The 17,222-nt window shown below is 37.8% G+C and overlaps 1 protein-coding gene across 1 annotated transcript; it reads left to right on the plus strand.

The window, feature by feature from the left end:
* Positions 1–417: 417 nt before the first annotated feature.
* Positions 418–14,926, plus strand: API5 (apoptosis inhibitor 5; the record flags this gene model as incomplete). The annotated part of the gene is made up of 14 exons (XM_010281740.1): positions 418–486; positions 3,379–3,540; positions 4,418–4,511; positions 5,551–5,616; positions 5,987–6,138; positions 7,508–7,714; positions 8,257–8,361; positions 9,048–9,137; positions 9,721–9,902; positions 10,118–10,211; positions 10,719–10,775; positions 11,845–11,921; positions 12,278–12,414; positions 14,050–14,926. Coding segments are annotated over 14 exons (1,572 nt in total), but the record flags the coding sequence as incomplete, so codon positions are not given.
* Positions 14,927–17,222: the final 2,296 nt, after the last annotated feature.

Consider the following 17,222-nt stretch of genomic DNA (forward strand, 5'->3'; position numbering starts at 1 on the left):
TCGGATAGCCCCCGAGGCTATTCTCAATGTAGTTAGTGTTCCCTCACGACCCGGGGTGGGGGTGTGGAGACGAGCGTCACGCCTGCAGTTCTGCAAGGACGAAAGCAGCTCTCGTCGCTTTTCCACCATCCTCTTCCCGTCCTGTTAGCAGCTTTCCTTTTAAATGTTGCATCGTGGTTATTAACTAGTTATTAGCTAGATTTATGCGTGGGGGCGGGGAGTTTACCCTGTCGTTTTCAGGCCTTAAAAGAGGACACCGGTAGTCATGCAGATCTGATACGGCGCACTTGCAGTTTCCGGAGAGCTTCTGGCAGGCTCTCTTGCTAAAAGGCTTCTAACGAAACTAAACTGTTGGGGGAAGGTGAAGTCTGTTATGGTTTGATAACTGCCTGTAGCCTTTTTTTCTTCCCCCTTAAGGCAGGAATGGAAGGTCGATACTCACGGCTAAAGGAGGTTTTTACCTGTAAAATCCTGGCAAGATCTGCCGTTTGTTTATACCATTTCTGAATTATTAAAAAAGAAGAGGATGATTTAGTATATTGCCAATACAAAATATTATGGTTAGTTAAAATTAGGTTTTGAATTCCATTAGGCTCTCATGTTACTGAATGGGTGCCTGAAAAAGCAGCAGATACTTTTTCTTTTTGTCATAATGTACATAAGTAGGAAAGTAGCTTTGCACATAGCTAGCTAGCAGTGGATTTTAAACTAGATACTACTATACAAGGTCATTTGGAAAGTTCTTTAAGAGAACAAATGGGGGGGGGGGAATGTTGTTTTCTTTTTAATTCAAGTCCGTTCACTTTGCTTGTGTAATTATGTGCTAGTGAAACAAAGCATTGTTGCAGACAGTCCAACAAAAACATCATCTTGGAGCCAAGCAAAAAATGCATCTAAAATGTTGGGAACTATGGGGAGAGATGCAGAATAAAACAGATACTATTACTGTGACGTTTTACAAATACGTAGTCCATCATCGTTTTGACTATTGTGGGTAGCTCTTGTACGATAGGAGTGGCCATCTTGGGTAGAACAAACTTCAACATAATTAAGAAATGCAGCCTGTGATAGGGATGAATAGCAGATGCGTAAGAACCTCCAATGGTAAGTAGAGAATGATGATTCCTGATACACTCTCCTAGCTTTACCCCTGTACAACCTGTGGGCTTCCAGAGGTAGAGACAATGTCTTTGTAATTAGTGTATCTTGCTAGATTGTTCTTCAGTGAACTTTTCTGATGCTTTTTTTAACTGATTATATTTCTGGCATACAAACTTTCTGTGGCAAGATGTTCCATTACTTCATTAACCTTCGTGAAGGAGTTATCTCCTTTGAAGTAGTCATTTTATAATTTTATTTGATGTCTCCAATTTTTGCATTCTGAGAAGCCATGAGTAATTGTTCCTTATTCATCAGTTTTATCCCACTGACTACTTTATTATCTCTTAACAACCTTATGAACATGTTCTCTCACTACAAAAAGTCGTAAGAAACTTTGAACATGAGGAGAGCAAGGGGACAACCAGAAGTATGGCATTAAGAGGAGTAATTTAAAAGACAGGAAGTATTGAACTTGTAAAAGAGTGTTTCAGTGGAGAAAGGGGATTAGGTATGATTAGTCTACCTCATGAGAATGAGGGTGAGAACTTGAAAAAAAAAAAAAATTAGGAAGCAGGCTTAAAATAAAGAGGAAGATGAACTTTTCTCCATAACACATTGTGAAACTTGTCACAGGACATTATGAGTTCGTTCAAGAACTAATCTAGAGAAATTAATGGATGATTGGTCAATTGATAGTTATTAAAAATGAAGGTCTGGACACTGTCTCGAGCTTAAGACATTCCTGTGTTACAGATTGGGAGAAAATGTGCAAAAGAATCACACTTCTGCATTTGCCTGCTTTTTTTGTTGAGCATTCAATGCTGCCAGGTAGAGGGTAAAATAAACTCCTGCCTGAACTGTATTTTGCATAAATTATAGGAGTAGCTAGTATACGGTAGTACCAATTCACGGAACACAAGCTACTCTATTTTGTTGCTGTACGAATGCTCTTTTAATATTTAAGTGCAAGTCATTTGTTCCGCAAAAAAAGTTGTTCCTAATGTGCAGTCTGAGAACCTGTGACTATAATAATGTGTATTTCACTGTTAGTTTGTGCTGGCTTATTCCTGCCTTTGCTGTTGAGTGCACAGTTTTGGCATAGCTACAGAGCAAACCGGATGGGGGTGTGGATCAGCTGAAAAGCAACCATTTTTTCCTTGGTTATTTTTCTTCCAAATCAGTGTCCCAGTCCAGTTCAGAATCTGGCAGCACGGAGAGCTATCAGCAAGGTGTAGGGAGTGTTTAAGGAGTGTTGATGCTGAATGTTAAAATACAGCTTCCTTTAGAGGGAATTAGTGCAGCATATGGCTTTGTAAATTAATATCTGTATTTGCTATGGGTGAACCTTTATGTGGAGTAAGGGTGATGATATATGTGGCTCTGGGAAACTTAATGTAAGTAAAGCAAAGTGTCTTGTGCTGTTGATGTTGCTGTTCACAGTAGGATAAGTTGTCTAAAGCGTTCTTTTCACAACCAGGAGGAAAATTAATGGTAGAGGGTTCTGATTTCTGCTAGCATCCTAATAATGCTGACTTTTAATTCCCAAACACATGGCTAACCAGAACAAAGACTTCCATTTATTCCAAACTTTCAGTCCTGCAGGCACAAAATCAGAAATGCCTGTGTGATTCTAGTTGGAGCAGCTGGAGAATTTTCTGCTCTGCTGCTGAAGTGTCTATTTCTATATTTCAACTGGAGAGCTCTGTTTTGTTTTGTTTGGGGTTTTTTTTGCATCTAGTCTCTGTTAACACATCTTTTTGAGAGCTATGGTTTATCTCAGATTAGGCTAACTTGAATAGATGCAAAGGATGCTTGAGCGCAATATACGTTAAAAATCACTCATGATCCATTCCAGTGGTGCAGTTGTTGGGAGAGGTAACCTCTGCTTGAGAGACAATAAAAGAGCAGACAGAAGGCAGAAACTCCTTGAAAAACTGCCCAGGTTCAGTGAAGGTGATCATGTAATTCCTTGAGTCTGCACTAACCTAATCGCAAGTGGTGTGCAATAGCTGCTAGCCTTAGGACTGCCAGTTTGAACAGTAAGCACTTGAACAGACAGAGGAATGAGAATTACAGTAAAAACGACTCAATAGAGGCAAATTTTACTAAATCATCATGGTTATGTTGGTCTAAGAAAGGAATGTATTTCTTTGTATGAAGCTTGCCTAATATAGTTCCCTTAAATAGCTGAAGTGAATGGGAGAGAAAAAATCCTTTCCTTGTCTTGAGAATACCCCAAGATTTTTCTATTTATGTATTCTGTTTTTCCTCTTTCAGCATAAGGATGCTTACCAGGTGATCTTGGATGGTGTGAAAGGAGGTGCCAAGGAGAAGAGGCTTGCAGCCCAGTTTATCCCTAAGTTCTTCAAGCATTTTCCTGAGCTAGCTGACTCAGCTATCAATGCCCAGTTGGACCTCTGTGAGGATGAAGATGTTTCTGTAAGACGAATCTTGTAGCAAGTTGATAGGTTGAATTTATATTGCAGGGGAGGGGTTGTTTGTTGGTTTGTGTTTTTTTTTTTTAATAGGCTGTCTTTCAGGAGTGGAGGGTTGATCTTTGGAAAACTTAAGACTACTTAGTTGTATTCCTGCAATAGAAGAATCTATTGTGTGATGATATGAGAAGATATAGCAGTTTTCATTTGTCTTTTTCACTCCCATCATTGATGAAAGGACTAACTCTGTGGAAAGAAACTTAGATACAGTTTATCTGAATATCTATTGCAATTTTTCCTCTCAAAAAGCACTTTGTGGTAATTGATTCTAATAAATCCTGCTGGGAGGCACTCCTTCTGTGGTGTTGGTAGAAGTCGTACCTCTGAAGCATCTTTGGTTATCAGATCTTAAATGATTTGGGCAGATGATTGAAGGATTTTTGTCAATGCTGGGAACAAAACCTAGAGTTTATATCTGCCCACCTGTAAAACTATCCTTCCTGTTAGCAAAAAAGACTCAATAATAACACAGATTCCAACCCTTTGTTTTGTTGATCATATGAATGATTTTGTGAATGGAGGTGCTGTTGAATCGAGTTTTCTCCAGTGCTACTTTATATCTAAGAAAAATATGTTATTTTCTTCATAAATATGTCATAATAGCTTCATAGCAAAGAGGAAGTTTGGATTGCCATTAAAGTCTGAAACTTCAACTTTGCTTTCTGAATACGATACTCCTGTTAAAAGAACAGGTGGTCACTTTCTCAAGTTCGGCTGATTTTTCTGCCAAACTTTGGTAGTTGAACTGCCTGGGGTTTTTTTTTTGTAATTACTTTAATTTTTAAAATGTTTTACTTCTGTGATACTGACAATTTTAACAGATCCGGCGACAAGCAATCAAGGAATTGCCTCAGTTTGCCACTGGAGATAATCTTCCTCGGGTAGCGGACATACTGACCCAGCTTCTACAATCAGGTAGGAGACGTTGGCAGTTGCGTGGCTGATCTCCTTGTGGCACACCTAAAAATTTATACAGTTTTGTTCTGTAAAATGTTTTCTGTTGTTTCATAATTTGCTACAAGGCAGGCTGTCCCAGTGCCATTCATGTCCTGCTTCTGTTCTTTCTCTTGCTACCCCTTTATATTTGCTGTACAGTTATGCTGCTACTTGTTCTGAAAGGTTGTTAATTGTCCTAATCTAAACTGAAAATCTTTCTTTTAAATATAACATTTTTTTTTCATTGAAGTTCTCTGAAAGCATCTGTAGAAAAAAAGGGGGGTGGGGGTGCCAAGGGGAGTCACCAAAACAAGAAAACCTTCCAGTTATGGTCTGCAGCAGATTGTCTTCTGAAAAAGAGTTCTTGGATTTCTAATCCAGGTACTTAGGAACTTTAAAAATCCTGAAGGCATTTCCTTCAGTACAGTGCATTTTTGGTACAAAATACTTAATTCAGAATTTAATATACAATATGTATTTTTTTAATCTCAGTACATTAAGAAGTGCTAAATATTAGATGTTCAAGTTTGTATTAAAAATGCATGATTAAGTGTCTAGGCTTCTCAGAAGAGACTCTTTTTTTGAGACTTACACATTTCTCCATTTAGTTCAAGAGCAAAGTTGTTTCTCCCACCTAGAAATACTGTAGATAAATTTAAGACTTTAAAAAGAAGTAACTATTTATTTTACTTTAATTTACTAAAGGAGAGCTTGTTTATTCAGCTGTTCCTTAAAATTACTAAATATATTGATTAATAAGTTCCCTTTAAGTTTTAAGTCTTATCAAGTTTGTAATGTTAAAGTTTTGTCACGGAGGCTGAAGTGGCAAATAGCTTTTTGTTTTGCTTCCAGCTTTCATAATCGTGACTTTCTACTTCCTTAGTCTAGTATTATGTTGTTTATAATTAAATGCTGAGGATAGAATACTTCTTGTGTGATGTCAGAAATCTTTCTTTGTGTTTCTGCTCATATGTTTGCATTTCAAGGATATGCATGTCACCTTTTTTTCCCTATTCAGATGATTCTGCAGAATTCAATTTGGTGAACAATGCTTTGCTCAGTATATTTAAGATGGATGCTAAAGGTAAAGGACACATTTTTCTATAAATGTCTTTTATTAATACTTCCCAGTCTCTAGTAGGATGAGAACAGGACTCAATTTTGTATCTTCTTAGTACAATACAAAAGTTAGATACACACACTCATTGTTTGGTTTTACAAGCAATAGTGTTCTTTGCAATAATCATGGTTCTGAATTATACACACCAATAAAAGAACGTGGTTTCTTGGGTCAAGCTATGTGAAAATTGTGGGGTTCTTCTTAAAAGTTAGTATAGCAGTTATTTTAAAATGTGTCATGGAGTCTTATAGGAGGAAACTTCTTTCTTCTGCATAGAAGGTTCAGCTCTAAACTTCTAAAATAATTTGCGTTACCCAATTTATTCTCCATTCAGGGACTTTGGGAGGCTTATTCAGTCAAATTCTTCAGGGAGAGGATATTGTGAGAGAGCGAGCCATCAAGTTCCTCTCTACAAAACTGAAAACTCTGCCTGAGGAGGTGATGACAAAGGAGGTAGAAGAGTTCATATTGACTGAATCAAAGAAGGTGAGTGTCTTATTTCAATACAAATTTAAGTATTATTAAACCATCCCTTATCACTGGCATTGCTTTGGAGGTCTGTTTAAACTACATGTGAAGTTACGCATTGTACAGATACGGTCTTCTATCCACTACAATCCAAACTTTGCAGTACAATTTTTTGGGAATGTTAAAATAATGCTAGGCTCTTCTCATTTTGTAAGAGTGACTTTTATTAGAATCATAGAATCATTCATGTTGGAAAGGGACTTTGGGAGATCAATCGATCAATCACCTCAGTGAGTCATGCCGAGCTGAATTCGGAGCAGATTTCGTGTTACTTTGTCCAGTTGGGTTTTGAAAACCTCTTAAGGATGGAGATTTCCCATACTGTCTGGGAAACCAGCTCCAATGTTTAATTGTCCCCAACATGATTTTCTTTCTTTATCCAGTTTCAACTTCCCACTTCAGTTTTGTATCATTTTCTCATTCTCACACTGTCTACCTCAGAAAAAAGCCAGGCTTCTACTCTGAGTGACTTGCTGTTAAGTATTGAAAGATTAGCATCAGGTCATCTCACCCCCTTATGACTTTTTTCCGTTAGGCTGAAAAAGACCAGTTTCCTTACGTTCTCCTCACAGGTCATGTGCTGTCAACACTGATCACCTTGTTGGATGGGCCTTCTGAAGCTTGTCAACAACTTCCTCCTTCCTTATACAGGAGGGCCCAACACTAGATGCAGTATTCCAGATTTGGTCTAATGAGGTCATAGCAAAGGAGAATCCTCAATCCCTTTGCTTCCCTCTGTCTACTGGTTATGCCCTTGTCACAGCCCAGGACACTGTTCATCAGCCAAGAAATGCTGCTGACGCTTGGTTTAGCCTGCTGTTCCTCAGCACCCGCAAGGCCTTTTCAGCAGAGCAGTTCCCCAGACAGTCAGTCCCCAACATGTGCTGACCCCGGGAAGTTAGTTCATCCCACATGCAGGACTTTGCATTTGTCTTTGTTGAATTTCATGAGATTCCTGCGCATTCCCCAAACTGAGAAAGATACAAAAAGTATGAGAACAGTCAATAAGTAATTCATATAACGTTATTCTGCCTGAAGCATACAGTTTTGTTAGATAAGAAATTTGTTCTTAAGGTTAGAGTTCAAGAAAAATAATGTTTCCTATGCACAGCTTGATGGCAGTTACTTTAATTTGGAGGTGCATACAATTATACTGCATGTTTTCATGGGTTCCTTTAAACTTGTGTTTTTAAGTAACTAGAAGCTAAATTTAAATGCTAAATATTTGCACACTTTACCTTTTCAAATCAAGTAGGTTTGACTTTCAAATCAAGGAGGTTTGCAAATTGCCCCCAGAGAAATAATGTTTTTCTGGTGTTCTGTTAAGGTGCTGGAAGATGTGACGGGTGAGGAATTTGTTCTATTCATGAAAATATTGTCTGGATTAAAAAGCTTACAGACAGTAAGTGGGAGGCAACAACTAGTGGAGCTGGTAGCTGAACAAGCTGACCTGGAACAAACATTCAATCCATCTGATCCAGATTGTGTGGACAGACTTCTACAGTGCACTCGGCAGGCAGTCCCACTCTTCTCAGTATGTATTTATTTGCTTTGCATGAGGAATATCGTGGAAAGTTAATGGCTGTAGCTTCTCTTTGATGTTCTCAATGATTATGTTAGAATGACAGCATATTGGTACCTCTCCACCTTCAGTTTCTAATATATTAGAATGTTGGAAAACATCCTTAAAGCCTCCAAATACAAAGAGCTTTTGTGTTATTTTCTGCTTTTTGACATTTTCTTTCAAATTTAAGATGTTACCATGAATTATGACAAGATTCTCACATTAGGCTCATACATGTATGAGTTCGATTAATTTAAGTCTGATGCCAGGCAATTGCAGCATGCAAAGGCCTGTATTGGGTTATAGGCAATCTTTTCAGTTCCTGTTGCAGGCAGCCTCTGAGCTTAAGCTACCTGGAAGGGTCTCTGTGTTTTAGGAGTTAGAAGAAAGATTAATAAAGCTTTAAGGTATAACTGTGGTAGGAATTTATAAGGGTGGCAGACTGATGGGGGAAAAATATTTAACTGCTTCAAACTCAGAGTAGCCTGACTAATATGTGGTGTTTTTTGCAGAAAAATGTTCATTCCACAAAATTTGTTACTTACTTCTGTGAGCATGTTCTGCCAAACCTCAGTTCTTTGACTACTCCAGTGGAGGGTCTTGATATTCAATTAGAGGTAAGCCAAAGCTAAAATGTCTTTCAAATTGTAAAAAATAAGCATCTTAGATGAAGACAGCTATTTTAAAAATTGTGAACTCCTTTGTTCAGTGGTTTTCAGTTCTTGGCTTGGAGGAAAAGCAGCTACACTAGCAGAAAAAAATGTTTGCTGTATTGAGGCATGACTGAGCATTGCCTTTTAAAGCATGTGTCATTTGCCCTGAGCTTTTGAGGCAAGGCTAGAATAAGTAGCTTGGTATAATAATTTTTTATATTACTGTCATTTTTTTAAGCACATAGCATTTACTGAAATGATTGTTGCATGGTTTTTGCTAATTTAGCCTCCTAAGGGAGTGGCTTAATATCTGTAATTTTGCTTACGTTAATCAGTGCTGCAGCTTCAGTGAAATCTCTGTGAATCTGACGTTGAAGGTGAGCTGTGCTGCAGATGTGCGATGTTTTGTTTACTTGTTGACTAAAGGCGCTGCTTGGGATTAGACACACAAACCTGTGTTTCTGTTTGAGGACATGAAAAACAGACTAGGCATGTTCCTCCTTGTATTCTTTCCTGATGTTTGGGAGGGGTTTAATTGTAATAGCTGACCTCTACTGTGCCAGCCATAAAGATGTGATAATCGCTTCTAGGTTGAAAGTTAAGCCTTTGTATCAGTTAACACACAAAAACCCAGCTATCCTTCTGTGTAGGTTTTGAAGCTTCTTGCTGAAATGAGCTCATTTTGTGGTGATATGGAAAAGCTTGAATCAAATTTGAAGAAGCTGTTTGATAAACTACTGGTAAGACTAATTTGATTTTTACTTATGTAAAACACTTTCTTAAAAAAAGTTTTCATCAAAACAAGTTATTTTTATCTATTTATTCTATTTCTAAAGTGGCTCTTTCAAAGATAGCTCTGTCCATTATATAAGGTCAAATATCATTTTGCAATTCAAAGCCTTTGTAGATAGAGCGAGCTGTTACCTACATAATGTTTTTAATCCAGTAAACTCCTGTGGTTTTGTTCTTTTTAAATTTTATCGTCATGAGAGGCTCATGTTGATCTCATTAAAGGCTATATCTGCGCTGACAATTTTAAGCAAATTCAGCACTATTCAGAAGCATTGTTGCAGTACATTGTTGCTCCCTAAGGTAGCAGTGCTACCGTAATATTTCCTCGTGAGTCAGAGGTGTCAAGTCACGTGAATGTAGGCAAACTACCTGCACCAGGACTTCATGCAGCAGTTCATCATCTTAGTATAGGGATGGGGGATACTTCTTAAGTTGTCAGCATAAATAAGCCTTCTAGTTCAAACACTGGAAAAGAATGGTCAGTCTGCATACATGTGTCTCATGCATTTGTTTTTCCTTTCTGTTCGTTAGGAGTATATGCCCCTTCCTCCAGAGGAAGCAGAGAATGGGGAAAATGCTGGCAATGAAGAGCCCAAGTTGCAGTTCAGTTATGTGGAGTGTTTGTTGTATAGCTTCCATCAGCTGGGTCGTAAACTTCCAGACTTCCTTACAGCCAAGCTGAATGCAGAGAAATTGAAAGACTTTAAAATCAGGTAATCGTTTAGAGGCAAGTGTTTGAGTTCTATTAGAAAGTGTGAGTTATTACTGTCTGGATGCTAATGAAGCACAAATCAGATTGATAGAAGACTTATTTTGAGCATTTTACCTAAAGGTGGGGGGAGGAAGACATCACAGTTTATCTTTTCTTATGCTTTTATGTTACAGGTATATGTAAAATTTATTAACAGATTGCTTTTAAATTTCTTAGGCTACAGTATTTTGCTCGAGGATTGCAGGTGTATATTAGACAGCTTCGTCTAGCACTTCAAGGAAAAACAGGAGAAGCCTTGAAAACAGAGGAGGTAAGTGTTGTTCAGGAATTCTGTTTTTTCTAATTCAGCCTACCAAAATAACCACTGGCAGCCACTAATGGACTGCAGTCTGTTGTAAGCATGCACATAGTTTAAGAGAATAATACTGCTAATATCTACCGCAACTGCATCTTACCTGATGCTGCATTTTGCAAGCTAAGATGATCTTTTTAGTTTCTACTGCTAGCTGCTCTGTGCATCCACATGTATTTGGTTTAACTGTGGTGTGTTTTGTTTTGAGGGAGAAATTTTCATATATTGGGGGGAAAAAATTATAGTTGGAAGTACACTGGAACATTAAACTCATAGTGTAAAACTGCAAGAAGCCTAAAAATAGTTGTAATGAAAACTCAGAAGTGTACACATCTTTCACTATAACTATTGCTATAGCAATTCACTAGGAAGAGTAGCCAGTTTAATTTTAAGACTTCATCAAATGCAGCTGGTATAATTTAAAGTTACTAGAATAGGTGTTCAGTGGTGTTTCTTTTTTTACAGAACAAGATTAAAGTGGTTGCCTTGAAAATAACCAATAACATTAATGTTTTAATCAAGGTAAGTCCTCACATTATGAAAGAGTAAATTCACACAGTAGAGTAACCTGTGCAGAAAAAAGGAATAGATTTGAACTAAGTTGTACTGTGTTACTTGTGTTCAAAAAACATGTAGACGTGGCACTTTGTGATATGGTTTAGTGGGCATGGTGGTGTTGGGTTGACAGTTGGACTTGAAGATTTTAGACGTCTTTTCCAACCTTAATGATTCTATGATTAAGTTAATCATTGTTAGCCAGCTCAGGGTTGCTGCCCTGCTTTACTGTTTCTGAAGAGATGTGGATCTGCTTCTGTTGGGATAGGGTGTTGAGGCTCTTGTTTGCAGCAGTAATTGCCCACAGGAGCAGAAAACTTTACTTTAGGGGTCTCTGGATTCTGGCTGAGCCTTTTTCCTTATCATTTCCTTTTCCTGCAGTGGCAAGGAGGGGTAAGGAATAGTTTGAAGAGGTGCAAGGAGATGTAAAGCAGGGAGGAGGCAAAGCAAGCTGCTATGCAGAACCTTTTTCTACAAAGAGTCTTGAGAAGAGAGCCTGCAGAAAGAGATTTCCGTCCAGAACCCTTGAAACCATTCTGATTTCTTCTAACCACCTTTTCCTCTCTTCCCTCACTCTCCATCTCTCACCCTTAGTCACCATGATAAACCAAATTTTGCCCATGGTATTGAAAAGCCTATCTTTTACCATCATAGCAGGGATATCAGATGTGTCCCTGCAGGAGCTATCGTAGTTGATTGTAAGATGCTTGACGTGCGTAGGGAGAGAGAGAAAGCATATTATGTCAGTATAAGACACTATTCTGTAAATATAAATCTCATTTGAATTCCCTCGTAAAATATATGGGCCAAGGCAGCCAGATAAGGCAGTTAGCTACTTCCACTTTCTCCCTCTGCCATGGGACTTCTTTAAGATCATCAAGGTGTTTTCCAACCTTAATGATTCTGTGATTCAAAAAGGATTTAAAATTGTTGGAAAGTAACTATTGTTTTGGAGTCTCAGTAGGTAGCTAAAATTTTGAAGGGCAATCAACATGAATTTAACTGTAGAATAAACTGTTCAATTTTGCCTCCATAGGATCTCTTCCACATTCCTCCTTCTTATAAAAGTACAGTTACACTGTCCTGGAAACCAGTACAGAAGGCAGATGCAAGGTAAGAGTTTGTCATAAAAAAAGAAAATGATGATGTTAATTTTTGCTGTTTACAAAATAAAAATCCCAAGCTGTGTATATATACTATACACAGCACTTGAGCTAAAAGTTTCACAGTCAAAAATAACACCCATCCTATAAGGAATTACGGCTGTGGAGTGGTAATCTTCGTCTTGCTTTAGGGATACAATAGATCGAATCAACTGGAAACTAGCTTACTTCCTCTTTTGAAGTATTATTCAGGGCATCTTCATTAGCTGCTGCTAGCTTCTAGTGGTTAATCTTTGAGGCTGAACTTCTGTTCTTGTACTTGTCACCACAGGGTTGTAATGATCTGGTTTTGTTTTGTTCCGTCAGTCAAAAAAGAGCAAGTGAAGATACAACCTCAAGTTCACCCCCAAAGAAAGCTTCGGCAGGACCAAAAAGGGATGCCAGGCAAATATATAATCCTCCCAGTGGAAAATACAGCAGTAACCTGGGTAGTTTTTCTTACGGTAAGTTAGGCAGCTTGGAAAAACTTTGCCTAGTGACAGTTGTGCCTTGGGGTGGGGGGGACAAACAGATTAAGCCAAGTTACTGTGATGTTCTCAGAAGATCAAATGGTACTGTCACCAACTTTTGTGTGTAATGGTTTCTTTCTAGCTGTTGACCAGTGTTTTGAGTGTTAGCAGCCTAAAAACTGTGTCATTTGCCAGTTAGTTTTAGTAGTGTTTTAATACATAGAGTTAGTAATTGAACTATTATGTTATCTATTATGACACATGGCACTCGCAGCCCACATTTCCCACTGGACCGACCAGTTTCTGCAAGTGGCAGAGCTGGGCCACCTTCTGTCATACAACTGGACCTGTCCTGAATTCCTATTACAGCCACTGCTGATGTTGCAGACCTGATCCAGAACTTCTGTGAATTGCCAGGTTCACTGTGTATGCACATGGTTACATCCTCATGCTCCCAGAGTGATTCTGTCTCTCTGCAAGTCATATTTCTGGGCAAAACATGAGAACAGTAGCAGACTAGATGAACAGGCCCAACAATGGCAGCAACCCATTCTTGCTATCTTCCCTGTAGGCCCACCTCTGTCAAGTAAACAGCCTGCTACGATAAACTATCACTCATGCCCATAGATTGAAAAACTGATATAAAGCACTGTCTTATATATAAAACAAAAGAGGAAAAAATAAAATTTTCTGCAAATTTCTTACTGCAGTCTTTAGGTGATGCAGCTGTGTCTTTTAAGATGAGCTTGTAGTCCTATGGTTCTAAAAATCAGGAAGTTTTCAATCAAAAAGGTTTTATTGCTTGCTACTTATTAATGAGATGCTTAGGCCTCTGATCAGCTTTTGATTTCTGCACTCTTTAAAATAAGCACACAGTTCTCTTTGTAGATTAATGTGACCTGCATTTTAAGATTGTACGTGAAGAGAAGGCATGGAGGGGAAATGAGTTTGATATATTTTCAAACAAATCCAAAGAAACCTTTAACAAAATATTATGTGGGGTTTTTTTTTGTTGTGATCAGATTTATTCTTCAGAAAGGTAAAGGAAAAATTTTCTACAGTATACAGATAGTTTGTGTGGTATCCGTCTATGTCTAAGATTTTTAATTGGATATAGTTAAGATACAGCCCAGCAAAAAAACTTAAGTACGTTGGTGATATCTTCAATGTTAAGCATAGAAAAGGACAGATAGACTGACAAAGTTGTGATTTTTCCATCATTTTATAAAATTCCTAGGAGCAAGTCAGACAAACACCTCAAGATTGACATGGTGTTACTGGACAGAAGGATGAGCTAGGTAGCCTAATGAGGTTCTTTAAAGACCAGTTTTCAATTCTGTGATAATGGATTGGCCCAAATATAGTTCTAAAATAATGGGACAGTTATGTATCATAGTATTAGTATGCAGAAAGACTACATTTAATTTAGGGAGGCTAGTTGTTGTGACCTGCTTTTACAATTAGTTGGGTTCATTGGCCATCAAAGCATAACTCTGAGATCTCATGGTATATAAGCAAGGTTAGCCTCAGAGACTTTAAGTCAGCCTTCAATACCTCTGGTTATTGCTATTTAATTTTAATCTGTATACAGTATAAAAGCTGTATGAAAAGTTTTGACTTTTATTTCAGAGCAAAGAGGTGGTTTCCGGGGTGGACGAGGAAGAGGCTGGGGAGGACGTGGCAATCGTAGCAGAGGAAGAATCTACTGAGTAGACCGCTAAATCTTCCATGGCCCTGAAGGGCTAAAGTGAAAGTGCTACTCAGCAAGTTGGCTTGGAGTATTGTTTCCTTCAAGGACTGCCTTCCACTAAGACTGACTTAAATGTTCTTTATACCTTTGTATGTATGATCTACTTTTCTAACGGACTACAACTTGTCCATAGTGAAACTACAACTGTATTTTTGGATGCTTACAGTCAGCAGTTTCGGGTTCTTATTTTTGAAGTGTCTTCAGGATTTATTCGAAATTGGAAAAGAGCGTAGATGTTTTATCAAAAGCTACATCTTGACAGTTTGTATATTAACCTAAAAATCAGCTACTGCATAACTGAAACTATATAATTGAGTTTATGTATTAAGTAATGGACAGGAAAGGCACGACAACAGAGATACATGTCAGATAAGCTTAGCAGCTGAAATAATCCTTTCCTCATCTGTAACCATATTTTGCAATATGTGGAGAAGAGTACTATTGTTAAATTTGCTTTGATTTACTTCTTTAAATGAAATTGAATGAGATAACATGCTGGGTTTTTGAAGTTTGCAACAGGAATGGATTTTTTTATTTTGCTTGTAGCATGAAGCAGTGCTTTTACTTAGAGATGTGGAGAATGTGCTGTTTTTTGGTTGCACATCTTGCTCTTCTCCGTGCATTGTAATGCAAAAGTGATGTTTTGGAAATTAATTTTTAATGTTTAATATGAATATGTGCATATAGTTATGCTGTGAAATTTCAGTAAATGAATAGGAGAAACAAAACAATAAATGACTAGAATTATTCTAGGAATGGGTAAAGACTGATGCAGTGATTAAGCTTCATAGGCTGGAGCTGGACCGTAGCAGCACCTGGCTCTTTTCTATGTTTTGCAGATTTCTGGATTAGTTGGCACTTGAGGGTTGGTTTTTTGTTCGTTTTGTGGTTTTTTGTTTTTTGGTTTTTTTTTTTACCAATACAGTTGCATTTAAAAATATATAAATAAAGTTGTATTTTGGGTAGCATTGAAAAATTCCAGCTATATAGTTCAATTCAGGTGGAAAAGTTAACAATTCCATGCTATCTTTTTTCCATAGCAACTTGGGATTCTTATTTACTGGTGTACACCCAGAAAATACAATGTAAGAGCACAATGCTGCTTTTTTTTTTTATTCTCACCACTCAAAATTTTTACTTCTCAGGTCATTCAACATTGTAAAGGAATTAGCAGAGAGTAAAAAGAAGTTGTGACAGAGGAAAAGAATTTTAATAAGTGTTCCAGGGCGTGTTGATGTAAAATATCTTAGGCTTTAGAAGAATGAAGATTATTTCTTAGCCGCCTTTTTTTTTTTTTTTTTTTTGTCCAGCCATTTGATATCCACAGACAGAGACAAATGCCTGAAAGTGATGTTTCCCCACCCAGTTCCATTTGTATTTGCTTGTGAATCTGACTCAGGTGTCTTCATTACACTGTTTGATATTTATCACTACAATCAGAAGGCCAGAATACCGAAACTGTGTCAAAGTTAGAGACATTGTGGACGCTAAATTAGAAATCTGTCTTTGCTTAACTCTGGATGCAGTAGGTAGAAAACTTTGGACATTCCAAAACATATGAGCTGACTTTGTGTTTCTGATTACATGCCAGCAACTAAATTGAAATTTGTCACTAAAACCAAGAAACTTGGCAAAGAGCTTTCAAGGACAAATTTATAGGATCAAAATGTCACTCTGAAAATAGACACTAGATGCGTAATAAGCTTCCATTGGGGGAAAAAAAAACCAAACACTTGCACTTGTGGCTATAACTTGTGTTTTGAGGGGATTTAAAAATGTAATCTCAAAGCCTAAACATAGCTTGTATTTAGACTAATAACTAGGTACTAGCAGCTTATTTTCACACTGAGTTCTTTATGAGACTCCTGTTTTTCAGAGGTGATGTGCGAAGTTCTTGTGGCCTCAGAAGTAGTTAGATTTTTTTTTTTTCCCCAGTTTCATGTTTAATTTTAATGCAGTGAGTTCTTGTGGAGACACCTGTTTACCATCTTGTTCAATTGTAAATGTTTCCCTTGCGCTTTTGGAATAAATTCATTTTGTAATTTTGTTTGGCTTGTTTCACAGTTACTCTGCAACATTTTGTGTTGGCTTAGTAAAAAGGTTCTGTGGTACCTTTTTTTGACTTACTCCTTAGATTGCTATAGATGTATTGAGCTGTTTGCCACTAAAGAACAGATCTCAGCAAGACTGCATTAGCTGATTCAACTTCTAAATGCAAAATTTGGATGGGAATTTAAATATTTAACAAAAGCTGCATGTCATACATCTTGTTTGGAAATTACGATGTGAAAAGGATATTGTCCTGTTCATTTTCTTATTCAGCCTCCTAGATGTTGACACTGCAATAAAATGTTAGTATCTTACGATAGAGCAAGAGTGGCTTGGAGTAGCAACCTCACGATTTTTTTTGTGAAATCTGCCAATATGTCTGATGTGAAAATTCTGGCAGCAGTAAGGAACTGTCATACTTGTGGGAATATGTTCTCTATCCTCAGAGAAACAGAATGCCTTGCCTTAGTTCAACCACTGTGACACCATTTGTAAACTTTTTTTTCTTGTTTCTACTTAATGGGCACATTTTACTGATCAACAGGCTCTGGGAAGTCATGTGTCCCCAAGCAGCAGAACGGTTTGCAGCTTGCTTGCAAACTTAGAAAGGTTGAACAGACCAAAGTTTGATTTTGGCAGCTTTTAGATCTTGCTCAGAACTGGGGAAACAGGCTGGTACTGCTGGGTTGGTATTTAGTTTACTGGAATAGAAAAGGAAAAGTGTAGATTTTTCTGTGCAACTGGAAAGCATTAGAAGGAAAAGGAGCGATGTGTTCTTCAGAGCTACCTTCAACTGGCTCTTCGGTGACCTGGCATTAACTGGGGATAGATAGGTGCACTTCGGTTTGATTTGGGCAGAAAGCTGTTTCCATGAGCTGTCGTGGCAAACGGTCCCGTGTGCACTAGAAAGAAATTACTTTTTTTAAATGAAAGCGCTGCTTGTTGGCATTTAAAGTTAGCCTTGAGCTCCGGACAGGGGCTCTGCCGTTACCGATGGCTGCCT

This window comes from Phaethon lepturus, unplaced genomic scaffold, assembly GCF_000687285.1.
Source record: "Phaethon lepturus isolate BGI_N335 unplaced genomic scaffold, ASM68728v1 scaffold53172, whole genome shotgun sequence".
In the NCBI taxonomy this organism is placed as follows: Eukaryota; Metazoa; Chordata; class Aves; order Phaethontiformes; family Phaethontidae; genus Phaethon; species Phaethon lepturus.